The 15840-nt window shown below is 37.4% G+C and overlaps 1 protein-coding gene across 1 annotated transcript in view; it reads left to right on the top strand.

The window, feature by feature from the left end:
• RSRC1 (arginine and serine rich coiled-coil 1) overlaps positions 1–15840 on the top strand; it is a 170381-nt gene that overhangs the window by 74768 nt on the left and 79773 nt on the right. Inside the window, exon 6 of the mRNA XM_085304060.1 lies at positions 11032–11068. Coding sequence (XP_085160186.1) covers positions 11032–11068 — 37 coding nt within the window. The remainder of the gene's footprint in view (positions 1–11031; positions 11069–15840) is intronic.

Genomic DNA, 15840 nt, shown 5'->3' with positions numbered 1-15840 from the left:
GCGTGAGATTTTTGCTGCGCTGGAAGTGGACCAAGGCCAGTCCCAGGGTGCAGAAAGGGAAGGAAGCTGCACGTGGGGCGGCACAACGGAGCTTTCCCAGGATTGTCAAAGCACTTCAGAGCTCCGGTCCTGATGGAAATGGGCAGCTACCTGCCTTTGTGTAGTCTTTTGCCAGCACTAGACATGTCTTGGGCCTGGGGATGCTGGTTCATCCGTGCCTTTTATCTGGACTGTGGTAATTAGTTGGTTTCAAATGCTAGAGACAAATAACTACTCCTACTGAAGAATTATTGTGCTGCTTATCTCGGCTTCTTCTGAATGTTTTCAGTACAGGATGCTGTTTGTTTTTTGTGGGTTCTTCTGTTTGGTTTGCCTGTGTAGCACCACAGYGGTACTGCTCCTGGTAAGAGAAGAAGGGATGCCAAGACAAGCACATGCCTCCAGGTTGTAAGGCAGGCTCGTGGTTTTCTTGGGCACGTGTTAGTCTTACCTGAAGTTAATAAAGCCTTGACCTGCTATCTGAAATCTGTCTGTCCACTTTCTAGTAATTTTTGTTCTAAGCAAATGCAGTATCTTCTGTGTCCTCTCAAGATCCCTCCAAACTGTGTGAACTTTTAATTCATCTTTAACTGATACTCTTTTCAGGGGGAGGGGGAAGGCAGTAGGTAATATGGGATGAGGACAGTTACTAGTGAATGTTCTAYCAAAAACTGGCATGGCATTGAAAAGGGTCAGTCCTTAGCAAAAATTAGTATACTCTGATGAGGCATGTATACAGGCATATAGTTTTTCTCTTTTTAATTATAAGAACATCTCTGTGTTTAGAACCTCTGAAGAAACTTCTAAAGTGCAAAGAACAAAACCAAAGCCTGTGAGTGTGCTGGTAACAGTGTTTAGATTTTCCTTAAAAGAGACTTTTCCTATAAAGAGACATTTGCATTAGAGGTGTAAGTAGTAGTAGTCTGACTTGTAGTGATGGCTTATGGCAAAAAAATTCTCAATAAGGTATGCAAGTAATACAAGAAGCTGTCTCACAGGATGATTCTCTGAATTTCAGGACAATTTTTTTTTTTTTTTATGTATCTGCAATTGGATGTTGTTTGTCTGTTCCCTGGCATTGAATATGAGTAACAAACCTGATACTGGACAAGCATAATTCAGCTTAGGGAGTGGATGTAGATATTAGCTTTGTTGTGTGAATTGAGATCTGTAGGGATTTTAAAAAAGGGGAGGGGGAAGGAGAAAAGACGAAGTGATCTGTTTCTAAATTTAGTGTAGAAGACTTAAATGATCACTTTTATAATCTTTAGAATATTCAATAATATTTGTATCTGTAAAATAGAATTTTAACATGCAGACAGTATCAGACAATACGTATTTTGAGCAAATGTATCAAGCTCTTTTACAGAGATTAGTGGAAAGTTGTCTGCCAACAAACAAGTTTTAAATACTTAATGTAAGATCTTTTTCTGTAAGATTTTTATCTCTTTGAGAAGAATATATAATATGGAGTGTTCAGAATCAGCTTACAGATAATTAATGTAGATATATTTCATGTTAACTTCTTTTATAGAAAGATTACACTTAACAGTTGAGTCTGTTTTATTAAATATTTAATGAAGAACTAGTTATTTCCCTAAGTACAATTTTCATGGGCACTTACTATATTTTCTGCAATTTAAAATGAAAATAAACCAAGATCAGTCCATTCAAATACTATGATACTTYGGTGGGATGTGATGGTGTAAGTATTTACTAGGCACTGTTACAGAATTTCTTGATGTTTAATGTGCATAGATAGTTCTTAGAAAACAGAACAAACAGGATTGAGGTTTCCCTGTGTGTGTGGTGTAGGTGGGTTTTTTTTCTCCTTTTTATCAACAGACCAAGGCCTGAAGGAATAGAGGAAGTGAATGGACACCAATGTATCCAAATATCTCATTCTGCCTAAAAGCAAGTGCCGGCAGATAAATGCCCATAAAGGGATTTCTTTCTTAAGCCCCATGGATTTTTTTTTGCAACTTTTTGTGCGAGTTAGAAATGAAAACCATTCATCTAGTGCCCCAAAGAACGGCCTTATTGAATGGAATAACAGTGTAATGTAGCATTGAAGGCAGGATTGAAAGTGATTATCTTGTTAACTCTTGACAGTTACCGCCAGCTTGAAATAGAACTGGCAGGCTTGATTTGCAAATGAATTAGAGCTTTTTCATTTTGTGCCAGGATCATCTTTTTATATTCTGATATGACAGATGCTATGTTCCATGCTTTTGTTTCTCTTCAGTTTTATACTTGCAAATAAAAAACAAAAGATTATGATAGTAATTTTATTTGCATCTTTTCTCTAGGAGTTTATTCTTTGTGTTGAAGTTTTTAATCTTATATTTTYCAAAAATTTGTTTAAGAATAGTATTGTTCTCGCAGAATAAAATTTCATTAGTTTAGGTACAGTAGTAATTGGGTGAATGAGAGGGATTTAGAAGCTTTCAGAAAATGGAAAATTGATTGTACTCAAATTGTYGCGGTTTAGAACATGTAAATTTTGTCACTGACTTATACTTAAATTTAATATGCTTTAATACGGAGAGTTGAGTGCAGCTGAGGAAAATATAACATTTTAAATATTTGTCCCAGAAGTTAGCTAATAGAAATACATGTATAATTAGTTCCAGACTTAATGCTGATAAAGTGTGTTTATATTCTGTAGTCATCCAAACCCAGATGGTAAGGTGTTAGGTATGATAATTATTGTGCACTCTTTATATGTTCCTCATTAACCTGTAGCACTCTTTACTAGTTCAGAGAGTTTTTACTGCAGTTACGGTTACTAGCGTTAAACCTTGCTCTGCTTTGTTTAGTATTCCGGGCAGCGCTTGGTGCCTTTACACTGCTGGGCTTTCTGCTACTTTTGTAATCAGTTTTGTACTTCGAGACCAATTAGCAGCACTTCCTACTACTACTAATGTCCGTTACTGAGATGTTTTCATACACTTTCACCTACAGGATGTGTTTTAATTGAGTATCTACTAAATAATTTTAGAGAAAAGGTAAAATAGGCCAAAGTTGTCTAATTTATTTAAGACYGCCCCGTAATCTGGTTAACAGAGACAGTGATACTCCAAAGCCTGAAGCTTAGTTGCTCGTGTTTGCTGGGGATTCAAACTTTGGTTAACACGGTTTTAGTGCTTCTGAAGAGAACCCCGTGCACGGAAGAGGGAAGGAAAAATAACCGCAGAAATGGAAACGCCGAGGACGGTGAGGTGCTTTGGATCGCAGGTTTGTGCGAGGAATGGCAACCACCGCAAAGAAACCTGCCTCACTGTGTGCGCAATTTCCAGGGCTGATCTGGGGTCTTGGTAAAACAGTGATGGGAGCTTTTGCGGGCAGTTATTTTGGCTAGGTACCATATGGTTGTCACTTACCTGAGAAATACGTATGCAGAAAAGGGGGGGTTTGTAGGGTCTATTCAAAAATATTGATGTTATCAACATTGTATTATTGTTTTTCTCCCTCTGTTTAGTTTCAGTGTTTATTTAAATGGCATAAATATTTTGAATTTTACTCTGTAAGCTATGGCTATATATTTTTTCCCCTCTTGAATATTTGATAAAATCTCTTGGGTACTGATTTTTCTTCTCTCTAGGATAACATATTATGGAAATTGCTTCACCTTGTGTCATGTTTCAGGTCCCTGGTTTTAGCATGATTCAATTTAGCTTCCCTTATATTCTACTGACTTCTTCAGCAGTTTTTCCAAGTTATTCTGTGTGTGCTTAGGGGCAAGAGGTAACTTCTGCTTTTCTTTCTGTGTTTGATAAAGATTCAAGAGGGTTATATAAAGGTCATTTATTAAATTTAAATTAATCAGTAATTGTCCAAACTTCTTACTGTTTTTTTTTCCCCCTGAGTGAAATAAGTTTCATGTAATCAGGGTGAAGGAACTGCTGAACGTAGTAATAGCAACTTAGAAGACTTACAGTTCAGGATCAATTGCAGACCATTTGAATCTGATATTAAGTAAGAGCAAACCAACATTCACGCTATTTCTAAAAATCTTGGATTTGGTTTTTAGTAGWCTGTGAAGGATTTCCCCAACCATTCTCTCTTCTCTATGGGAGCTTGTTCTGCATGAAGGGTTAGGAAAAGAGTAGCACRAAGTCCCTAGCTTAGCTGCATCTCGTCTTGCTGAACTTTCATGCAGAAAAAAAAATTCTCAGATGAAGTATTAGGCTGGTTTTCTGGATGTTTTGTACCATCAGAATAACTGTCAGATTGCTGCCCTGTGTTTCCTCTCCCCCCCCTTACCCTCTCTGAGTTTGGCATTGCATTACTAAATCGTGTTCATTATTTTRGTCATTTATTTTATTGTTTGTTTATTGGATCTACCCATGATGGGAGAAAAGCAGTGTTTTTAGATATGGGAAGCCAGAACTGTTAAAGCCATTACAATTACTGAGAAACTCTGAGATGCATGTGGTACTGGGAATCTTTGTGTAAATTTAAAGTTCTAGATTTCAAGTCTCAAGGATTTTGATTTTGAGTGCTCTACTTYACAGGTGATCATAAAGGTTTTGTATCTCAGATGTGCTAGAAGACTGTGTTTTATTGTGTATCTTCTCTAGTATATTTTGAAGCAATTTGAGTACRTAAATACAGAATCCATTTAAATTAGTTAATAGGCTTAAGCGGTAATATTGTTTGGATGTTTTATTTGTTTACTTTCAAAACATTGAACTTCTTCCTTCATGTTTATGTAAGAGAGGTAGGAGGAAATAGCTTTTTAAAAATTGTTTTCTCCTCTTTACTTTCATAGACTCCCTTTGACATAATTTCCACTTATGACCGGAGTTCTTTTTCAGAATTTTCTTTTTAACTCAAAGAAGGAAAAGCAGTAGTGTTGGAATTAAATCTGATTTAGATTAATTTGTATTTTATAATGCCTAATGACAAGCTAAGCACCTCTTAGCACATTAGCTTTGAGTAGATGGTGGTTATCAAAAGCAGATAATTATCAAGCAAAGGCATGATCAAATTCCAGATGCCAATCTGTTGAAATAAAGATGATATCCAAAAAGAAAGATCTAGAGATAGCTGACTGCTCTACTTCTCCCATTGCTATCACCTTCACTATAGTTGCATTTAGCAACTATAGGCATGTTGGGTCATCATAGACTGTTTACCATTTGAAGCTCAAGAACGGAGAGGGAGTACTTAGTGTGCTGAAGGTAAAGCCTTCCTCATCCTCTTCGCTGTCCCCCTTTGTATAATTCCTAACATCTATGGCCTATTTTCTTTCATTTCTGTCTTCTATCCCTTTTTCTCCCTTCAGCGCAGAGGTGGGGGAAGAGTCTGGACTGACATACAAGCTGAGTTTAACGTAATGAGTTTATCCTACTTTGTGTTGCCTGTGTTAGGTAAGCTAAGCAATGCAATCTGGTTGGCGTTGCTTTAAAAACTGGAATATGGTATCAAGAATTGCAAGTTAATACAAAAGAAGATTGCACTACCCAGATGCCTTACTAGCTTCTGAAGTACTCAGSAGACTGCCAAATGGATGAGCTTGGTGAATTTAATAGTCTATGGGAGGAGTTCTTTAAGGATAGGTGATAGCAAGGGAAGATGATAACTAATGAAAGGTGATAACTGATATTACTAAAGGTAACAATGGATTACAGTGGACTAGTCAAGGGTAGTTCAACAAGCTCTTCTTCATTAAGTGTCTGAAGTATTTAATACATTAAGTATCACCAGATGAAGTTCATAAGGAATCTCTGAAGACTTTTGAAGAGATTCAGCTGTTTCTTTTGAAACTGTTCATATAGAATACAGGTGGGGATTGATGGCATGCAGAAGGGGAAAGTAGGAGGTGGGAGCCTACTCAGAGGAAGTAGGGCAGACCATAAGGTAAGAGTAACCTGCAGAAGCATGTTAACATGAGGATAAAGCATGGGAAAATATGAGGTTCTTCCAAGAACTTCTTTTATGATGAGGTTCTCCCAGGAAGAATACTGGGACAAAAAAGGGGATTCATTTTAAAATAATAGTTGATAGATTTTTAACAGTATTATGTGATGCACCTGTTGGATGATGCAAGAAAAATTTAAGAGAACTGCAGAATGTGAACTGAACTAGTGTGCTTTCATTTGAACTAAATTTAAAAAAAATGCAGCCTTCCAGTTTGTTGCCACTAATCTGAATGGCAGCACAAATTCAGCTCAACTCTCAGAATTGTCACTTGGTTATCTTAACATTTTTTAATGAGTTTAACACAGACCTACTAACAAACTTAGACTAGCCACAGTCACCTATTTTAGAGGTAGGTATAAAATATCCCTCTGAGATGACTTTGGTTTTAGGTAGCTTCACAGTAACAACAAATTTTATCGCTGGTATTGCAGTATGATGTTAATATTGTAGTATCTTGAAGACACTTTGCTCCAAAGTGGTTTAAATAGCACAGGGTGAACTGGTCAAGGTGTGGCAACTAGGTGGTTCATTTGGAGAGGTGAGGAGTAAGAAAATAAAAAAATACTTTTAACTGCTAAGGAAGAGGAGGTCATGATTTTATTACAATYTAGATGATGCTGACAATAGATACATTTTTATGTTGAGTGGATGAAGTAACATTCTCCATCTAGTACAGAGCTATACAGAGAGACCTGCTATACGATCTGAACCTCTTTTGCCAAGTATTATGGCAGGCACTTGTCTTTTGTGCTTTTTCTTATCAAAGCAGGACTTCAAGCCTAATGGAGAAATTGATGCCTCTTGTGATTAGCCTTTAGAAATCATCCTTTATGTGATTTTTTTTTTCTTCCCCTACTAGGGCTTTGTTCATACGTTATATAGGAATTTGCTTCAGTGGGAACTAGTGAAATGTGAAGAACTTGTTATGAATAATTATCGAGGAATAGTAGATACACATGAGCATATATATAAGTATTCCAAAATGTATAGCAGTGTAATGTGTATATATAGCAGTGTAATATATAGCAGTGTAGTAACTGCAAATATGTAACAGTGCAGAATTCCTTTTGCGCGTATGTTGGTAGCCATGGGATGAGTGTTGGCAGAAAGGGAAATGTGTGCAAGCTGCTTGTGGCCCATGATGTTTAATGCATCCGTAAATGCTTGGGGAAGTCACTGAGTTGGCAACAGAGTTTTGGCGAGACCCTGCGCAGGGCTGCCCCTGCCATTTTGCGCTGTCCCCTTCTCCAGCGCTCCCAGCTCCTCATTCTCTGCCTTTGGATTTCTTCTCCCCAGTTCCTTGCCTCTTCCAGTCTTGCTGTCTCAGCTTCTCACCTGTCTCCCTCCTTCCTACTGCCCCCTCTGCTGACCTCGTTTCTACTTGCCCAGAAAGTGGATCCTGTTATCTCTACCCACCATCTGGTCAGGCTGTTCTTGCTTTTTGCCATCCCGTCCCAGTCCCCTTCCCGTACCCGCCAAATCTGTCTTCTGCCCGGTGCAGTTCATGCTGCTCTGCTGGTTCCCAGGCTCCTTCCTCACCCAGCCCCAGCTGCGTGTTGGGAACCACATCCAGCCCAGACTTGCGTACCGTTGCTTCTTACTTCCTTCGCTCCCAGACGCTAGCTTATGCAGCTCTTCCTCCTCCTCTTTCCTTTCTTCCAGTGTCCTCCCCTGACCCGAGGAAGGTCTGGTACCTTCTGGTTTAACTGTTGGCCCCAAGATTCCTGTTTCACGTCAGGCACCTAGCCATGAGCGGTGCAAGAACAACGCATGGTGTCCAAATGTACTGAGCAATTTGTTTAGCTCAAATGTGCAAAAAGCAAGTATTGGGCCTGTGATTTCTGTGTCTGAAACTGCTGTAAAATTATAATAAGGTAAATTATTTTGGAAATCTTAAATTCTTTTTGAACAGCTAAAATATGAATTTTTTGAAGAGACTGCATTATTCAGCTCCCTCCATTAATGGTTTGTTTTGTATGCGTACCTGCTTTGATGAGTGTGAAAGTATCTCCAAGTTAAAAATCAATTTTCAGCAAATACTAGTGAATATTTCTGCTTGATTTCAGTCTTGGCAAAGGAACTAGCACTAATAAGTTTGCACTATCTCAATTAGTTATCTACATTATGGTTTTAAGTAATCCAAAGGCTGGCTACACTTGCTTAATTGAATTCCTGGCTTGTTACAGGTCCCCTATGGCCATGATTCAAATTTAGCTCAGCTGCAGTGTTTTTGTCCAGCATTACCAAAAGCTAATGTTTGGACTAGCACAAATAGCATGCTTACTGTTTTTAATGTATGTAATATATGCTTTTCAAATATATGCATGTCAACTGGTATTTTACAGCACAAATTCTTGACTATGGTGGGGAAACGCAACTTCAGAACTTATGTGATAGTTTTAAATACAGAAATAAAACCAAACTTGTTTTAATAAAACTAAATGTCATGCATTGGAGACTTTCAAAGGTAAATACGTATTTACACTATGTGTAAAACCTTATTACCAGATAATGATATGAAATTAATATAACTTTCTTGTGGTGTTCCTTTATGGGAGTGTTATTACATGGGATGTGTATAAAACAGCTCTTGCCTTTTACTTGCAGTGTTTTATGGTATTAAAGATTAATGTATTCTATAATAATCTATAGTTAGCTTATGCTTTAAAAATCACTTTGAATGCATTGTGGTTGAGTTGTAGCAACAGTTCCTAATTTTGCATAGCACAGTATTTGAAATGCAGTATTAATAGGAGTCTTATTTGTGTATGTATATGTGTGTGTGTATATGTTTTTGTAAAACAATAAAGATAAAATGCCCCAGCTTTGCGAGCTGTCATTGCCTGATTGATGCACGGCAGCCTCTGGCTGGAAAGAGGTTTTCATTGCAAGTGACAGGTGCCACAAGGTTTATTTAGGACAACCTCAACCTTGTACTGGTTAGCTTGATAATGTTTGCCTTATGTATGTTCAACCACTGCATTTCCTGTGTTAGAGCCTTGTGTTACACCAATATTACTATCTGTGCTGCCTCAACTACAAATTGGATGAACAGCCAGTGACACTTTTTCAATATTATTACATTAAACCAAGTGGATTTTGATTGATAACCTAATATTCAACTAATGCAAAACATCAATCATGGCAAGTATATTAATTATTTAATATTGCAGTCTAATTCAGAAATCGATGTGCTGCATGAGGGGAAGGGAAACTCTCTGTTCCCAGAAGACTTAAGACAGAGAATGATTTAAAAAAAAAAAAATGCTGTACTCTTGTGTGTTAGTTCGATACAAATCTTTATTCATTTGCCAATAATCTCTTCGCATTTTCCACTTCAGGACCATTTTTATCAGTTTTGAGACCTATAATTGAATTAAGTCTGCTTTCAGCACAGGGCAGGAGGAGTTGCACAAATATTGATGGAGTCAGGACAGGGACAGCGCGGGAGCCAGGCCACTAAGCAGGGCTGGGGCGAGGCTCCCCGTCAGCCGCTTGCATCCCGCCTCCAAACAAATTCAGTTCTTTACAGCCATCTCGCACCACAGAAGAGATGCAAAAGTCTTCATTTCTATTTCTATAAATAAAACTCGTTTTTTCAAAAAAAAAAAAGAAAAAGAAAAAGAAAAAAGCTGTAAGAAAAGTATATCTTTTCCTGTGACTTTATTCAAGACCAGTTTGAAAGGAACAAGTGTGCAGCAGCCTTCTTGAAAGCCTTGAGTAATTATAAAGAAAAGCTTTGTGTGCAAAGCCTAAAATAATTTCTGTGGTCAAAGTATTCATAAAAGCAGTCTTAAATGCAGCACATGCAAAGCTAATTTGTCTTTGAGACTGCAGTTCTATCAGGTAAGGTAACCTGATGATAAAATACTGCCTTAAGTAGAATGAGGCTTTTAAGATGAGTATTTGGAAGAAGCTTTTTTTAATGTTTAGTACAATTTCATATTTTCTAACTACCTTTGTGTGTAACATCACATTATACTTTACATTTTCCATACTAAGTATTAGAAAGCCTGGATCAGTCTCACAGAGCTTGCTACCTTAGTGGAAAGTAACTGGGGTTTAGCCAGCATGGTTCTATATTGCTGAATAATTTGCTGAAATATATGTAATGTTATAAGTTTAAATATGCTCTACATCATATAGTTCAGTAACTAATAACTTGAAATACTTGTAGGGCAGCTTCTCCTCATTTGGCATGAAAACAGCCTGTCTGCCTCAAAAAGTGCAGTTAGAGCGTGGAAGGAGATACAACTTGCAGTCAAGGCAAGCAGAAAGCAGCTGCCTCTGTTCAGTGGTGTGGGTTCTTCCATCTGTTTTGCTTTGTTTTTTGGTTTGGGTTTTGTTGTTTTTGTGTTTGTTTTTGAAGTGGCAGAGAGTGGGCATCTAACACTTCCCATGCTTGAACTGGACAAGCCGTTTATCCTTGCTCCGGCTGGCAAGCCGGCCCGTATCGGCACCTAGCAGGATGTGTTGAGGATTAAATTTCACTCTGAATTGTCTTTGCTTTTAAATGTTTTTACTTTGTTAGTTTGGTCCATTTTTGCAATCCTGTTTATGTGGCAGCATTTTTTGTATTTTTCCTGTCTGCATACTTGTATTTTTCTGCTGTCGGAAGTGAAATGCAAAGTTCCAGTGTGCCTAACGAGTATCCAATTCATTGATTGAATCACCTTTGTCGACATTCATAAAGTTTATTCTTGAAGCAGTGGCAACGCAGGGCTGTAAAGCCGTTGAATGTGGATTTGATAAGACAGTGCATAATGATAGTGTTTCATTAATTTCAATATGAAGTGGGATATTAAATTTAAAAAGTGTTTAAATGAATGTCTTGTGCATTGCTAAAGTTCATAGCAATTGTAGGGCAGGTAGAATATAAGGATTTGAGTAAATCTGCAGTTATTCATTTGGATGGTGGATACTCTTTATAGTAATGGTTAAAGAATAAAAAGTAAGCATTTTACATACTCAAGAAATTACATGGTTTTGACATTTTTGAGAAAACATAAATCGTTGTAGACAAGGGTTTAGCAACTATTTAGAACTTTTTTTCTTCTGTTGTAGGGACTCTGGAAACATCAAAGCTGGATTAGAACATCTGGTAAGTTTTAATTTTCTCTTGAACATTTGCATCATCTTTGATATCTGCATTCCAAATGAACACTTTTGAATGAGCTTTGAATACCTTGAATTGAGAAAATCAACCATTTCCCAGAGGGTCAGCTTACTGTTATTATGTGAAGGCACTTACATTTTCATTTATCTTACCATTTCAAGGGAATTTTAATTTTTTTAAATTACTTTTTTTGATGTAGAGATGAAATAAAATGGACTACAATCCTTGGATTGATGATTGCCTTAATTATAAACAAAAAATGTTTCGTGTTGGATTTTTTTGGCATATTCTGATCTGAAAACAACAAACTTGTGATAAAAAAAAAAAACACCACACAATCAAATATTGCATGCATAAATATGGTATGTTTTATTAATTTGGAGTCTTTGAAAGAAGTGCACAGCTTTGTCTTTTTCTGTTGTCTTTGCTTTATGAATAATGTATTGACTTAAATTCCATTCAGTGCTGCAACATAAAATAATAATTGAGATGCAAAATATTTTTGGTTTAAGTAAACATATTCAAACCACAAGTGATAGCAAGACATACTTAGCATTAAAAACTAATCAGTTGATGAAAACTGGAAAAAAACACAATATTGTCACAAGTCTGAAACTCATTGAGCTTAGAATGCTAGTATCAGCAACCATCAGAACATTAAGTAGTTCATCTGAACAGATTACTAAATCCCATTAAATCAAAATATTCACAGCTAATGGTACATATACTTCTCTCAGTATATCATGGGAAATGTTTAAATTCATGTTTAATTTTTCATAAGACGTCTAAATATAAACTGTTCTATACTGCTATTAAAATAAAATTTTATCCCAGTCTGTTGCATGTGGATTTTAAATTGCTTTTCATTGTTGCTTTCCATTTTGGGAATCATTTAAAAAATAGTATTTGTAGGAGCTTATGTACCAATATCTTGGATTAACAGCAGGAAGAAAAGGACATATATTCTGGCATAGTTTCCCTTTTGTAGTGGTGGCATATTAAATGTTCTATTGCAACTAGTATTTTGAATCTGTAAACGGAACAAATAGCTGAGTGTTGTGAATAGTACTTAGAACAGTTTGAGAATGAATCTTGTTTGCTAGTTTCATAGGTATCTTGCATGCTAGTTGAATCTCTTAAATAAATTTTTAAAACGTTTCATTCCCCTGCTGGTGTCAGGCTGTTGTAATCTGATGGGTTCAGGGAATGTTTCTAATGCATTATAAAGATGCTGTAGTCTTGACAGATGACCGTGACTGGTACTTTTTCTAAATTGGGAATGCTGCGATAGCTGGGGCTGCAGATCTGATTTATAATGTCACCTCAAAGCAGCGGGTTTGGCAGGAAGAGTGCTCTGGCTTTGAGTCGCTCCTGGCAGGGCTGGAGGTGGTGTCCCAGGAGGTTCACTGGCGCTCAGCGTTTTGCTGGGATTTTGAGAAGGATGCTCGGCAGAGTAACAATACCTAAAGCTCTTTGGCATGGTAATGCACATGTTTGAATAAAACTTCATCGTCATTGGATAGGTTAGTTGTATTTCTKTGAAAGATCTATCAGAAACCTCCAGGTTCTTGAGCCTTTTTGCCTTTTACCCTGTGATCCTAGAACATCTGTCCTGGGAATGGATGCTGAAGCAAATCCACTGTTTCCCAAGACAAACACAGATGGGAGTATTTGTGCCAAAAACTGTGTTATATCTCAATGTTATGTCCGACAAGTTCATGAAGGTCAATAAATGGTAGGGATATTCCTCAGAAGAATTAAACCACCTGATTGCACTAGTTCTGCTACTTAAACTACTGCATCTCCATGTACCCATAAGGAATTTTTGGCCCTATTTTTTTTCAAAGTTGGCAATGAAAGAAGAAGAGCCTTTATATTGATTGGATAATCTACATGTYAAGTCTTTGAGATATTTACATATGTATATGTGTGCATGTATWTATACGTGTATAAATAAGGGTGTTTTCCAATTTGTAATACAATCTTTACTTGGCCTGTATGTTTTCATTACTTTTAGCTGTATGCCTATACCATTCATGTGGTACTTGTTTAAGTACGTGTGTAAGTAGCATCTGCTATCCTGGTATCTAGCATCTAGCTGCATGAGGAAATTAAATAAAGTAGTATAACTACTACTTTAGCAAAAGTGATAAATATTTTACAAATTACAATTTGGAATTAGTTTCAAGCTAAAAATAGTTTCTGTAGCAAGCAAAAGTATTTGGAGAGCTTCGCGCACGTTCCTGTGGCTGTTTCTCAGCTCCAGGTTTCCAGCGTGCAGGATAGAGCTGTCCCTCCTGAACGAGCTGCTCTGCTTCCGCACCCTGCGGGAAGAGAAGGGCTGTCCAGCCTGCCTGTCTAGCTGAAAAGCAGGTCAAAACTGCCCTCCCTTGGGGCCACGAATAGCTAAATCTGCTCAGAAGCTTTTTTTCCTTTTTTTCTTTTTTTTTTTTCTTTTTTTTTTTGCCTAGTTAAAAAGGAGAATGAAACGGATTTTAATGGGGAAAATTAGATGTGTATTCCAAAGTTTTGGTTATTAGCTGCTGAATTATATTTAGCTAATTCTTTTTTTGAGCACAAATTTTGAGAAACTGTAGCAATGTTGGGATAGAAGATTGAATATTTGTCACTCTGAACAGGCCTGGTTTTCTATTAATAGCTATACTAGAAAAGAACCGTGGAGCCATACGTGTGGTTTATTCTGCAGAGGTATCTCATTTGTGTCTTTGTGCAACATTTCAAAGCAATAACCTGCTTGTCCTTGTGGTCAAGCAGCAGAGTCTGTCCATTTTAAATGATGAAGAGCAACCTGTCATTAATAGCTTGTTTAGCCCATCAGTGGTTTGTAGGCGTATAGATATTGTCTGGCAGCCATGCCGGCACTYGCGGTGTTGCATGTTAATCAATAACCACCAGCAGGTGTGGGTAAAGCTCTTCCGAAGCTGCCTCGGGCGCCGCGTGTGCGCCGTGCTGCCCGCAGAGCTGCTCTCCTCTTCACTACTTGCGCTTTGAGGTGCCTCATACGGGATATCGATACTGTATTTGCAAGATCACTGATTCATGGTGACTAGTATAGATTAACCCCATCTGGACAGTTCTTGGTTTATACAAAGTTTTTCTACCRAAGAGCTGTTAAAAAATCCTCCCCTTATGCAGAAAGTGGTAGGTACCACTATTTTTTCTTTCTTGGCATGTGATTTCAGTGGTCGACTTTGCCCTGACTTTCACTGGCTCTGTATCGGACTGGTGTATCAGACTTGGGGATTACAGATCAGCATCCTAACTCAACTTCTGAGCAGCAACGCCAACAGAATTGTTGGCTTTCTAATAAGCTATAAAACTGAGCAGCCAACTATTTGTATTCACAAACAATTAATTAACGCTCTTAATATGAGTAATTATGTTTATCTTAGTATCCTGGCAAAATTCCATGTTGGTCAATTATACTCTGCAAGCTTGAATTTGCTCTCATTCAGTCCCTGTTGGATGGGTTGGGTGCATTTTTTTTCCCTATTGAAATTATATTACGGTGGAGTACAGTAATGGTAGTGCAGTATGGAATTGAGAAGCTGAGTTATTCGTCCCCCCAGAAAGGAAGAGAGCATATTCGGGCAACGTGATCAGTATATTCCTGTGATGGGGCAGGAGTCTGCACTTGGGAGCTGTATACTTAAATAGGGTGTGCAGTCTTTTAAAGATGGGAAATGAAGATGAAATAAAAATGTACAAGTAGAATTTCTTTCTGTCGGAAGGTAGGCAAATTAGTGTGGGGGGGAAAACAGTACTGCAGGGTGCTGGTGGTATCATAACCCTTGCAGATCTTGGTCTGTTATGATGCTGTAAGGAACTCTGTATTTATTTCCATATAAATTCCCATTTTTCACATCCATCTCTCACTTATTCTGCATAGAGTTAATGCATTTTACATACACGGTGGCTGGATTCCARAAATTTATGTAAGTCACTAGTTTGCTATTTGATAAGGTAAATGCTAAAGCCTTCAACTTGTTTTATTTATTGAATCATCTTCTGAAGGCTTTCCTTGACAAAGGATAGTAGATAYGCAGGAGTTTCCTTTTGGAAGGTTAAGTATGAAAATGTGGCCACTGCTAATGTCTTCCTGGCAAGGTTACAAAAATAACTTTTAATTTGTCAGACGTCTAAAGACGATCAGAAATAACCACATTGGGGTCTTTTACAAAATAACATTAAATGTAGGTTGCACAGAAAAACTGCTGATCATAACTAATTAACTATTTGAGTCAACTCCTACTATGTAGAATAAAAGTGTTTCTATTTATGCAGACATACAGTGAATATTGCTGTTGGATCTTTTTGCATTGAACCCTTAATGCTGTTGGCTAGTGGGAGGACACAACAGAAAACATTGCGTTTTCTCAAGATGCAGATACCTAGCTGCCCAAGAACGTTGAGGATCTGAAGGTAGTTGTAAAGCATTCCTGTCAAACAGTAGATGATTTTTTTTGATAATCATAAAAAATGTCAAATTTACCTAACATATGGAATATAAATGGTAATTTTCATAATGTTCTGTCAGCTGTACTGAGGAGTGCAGTCGTCAGAATTCATAAAATGGTTTATACTTGTCGCATAGTCATGGAAATGGTTACTCCTGATTAAAAATGCACCATAAAGAGCAGGGAATTGGGCATGTTTAGTAAGTTTTTAAGTTTGGATGCTCCCATTTTAAAAGTAGCCAGTGCAAACGATTGATCAAATACATTCTTGAAGGACAT

The sequence above is a fragment of the Rhea americana genome, unplaced genomic scaffold (genome assembly GCF_003343005.1).
Source record: "Rhea americana isolate MKP2758 unplaced genomic scaffold, rheAme1 scaffold_202, whole genome shotgun sequence".
Taxonomy (NCBI): domain Eukaryota; kingdom Metazoa; phylum Chordata; class Aves; order Rheiformes; family Rheidae; genus Rhea; species Rhea americana.
This window is presented reverse-complemented; position numbering and strand designations above follow the sequence as displayed.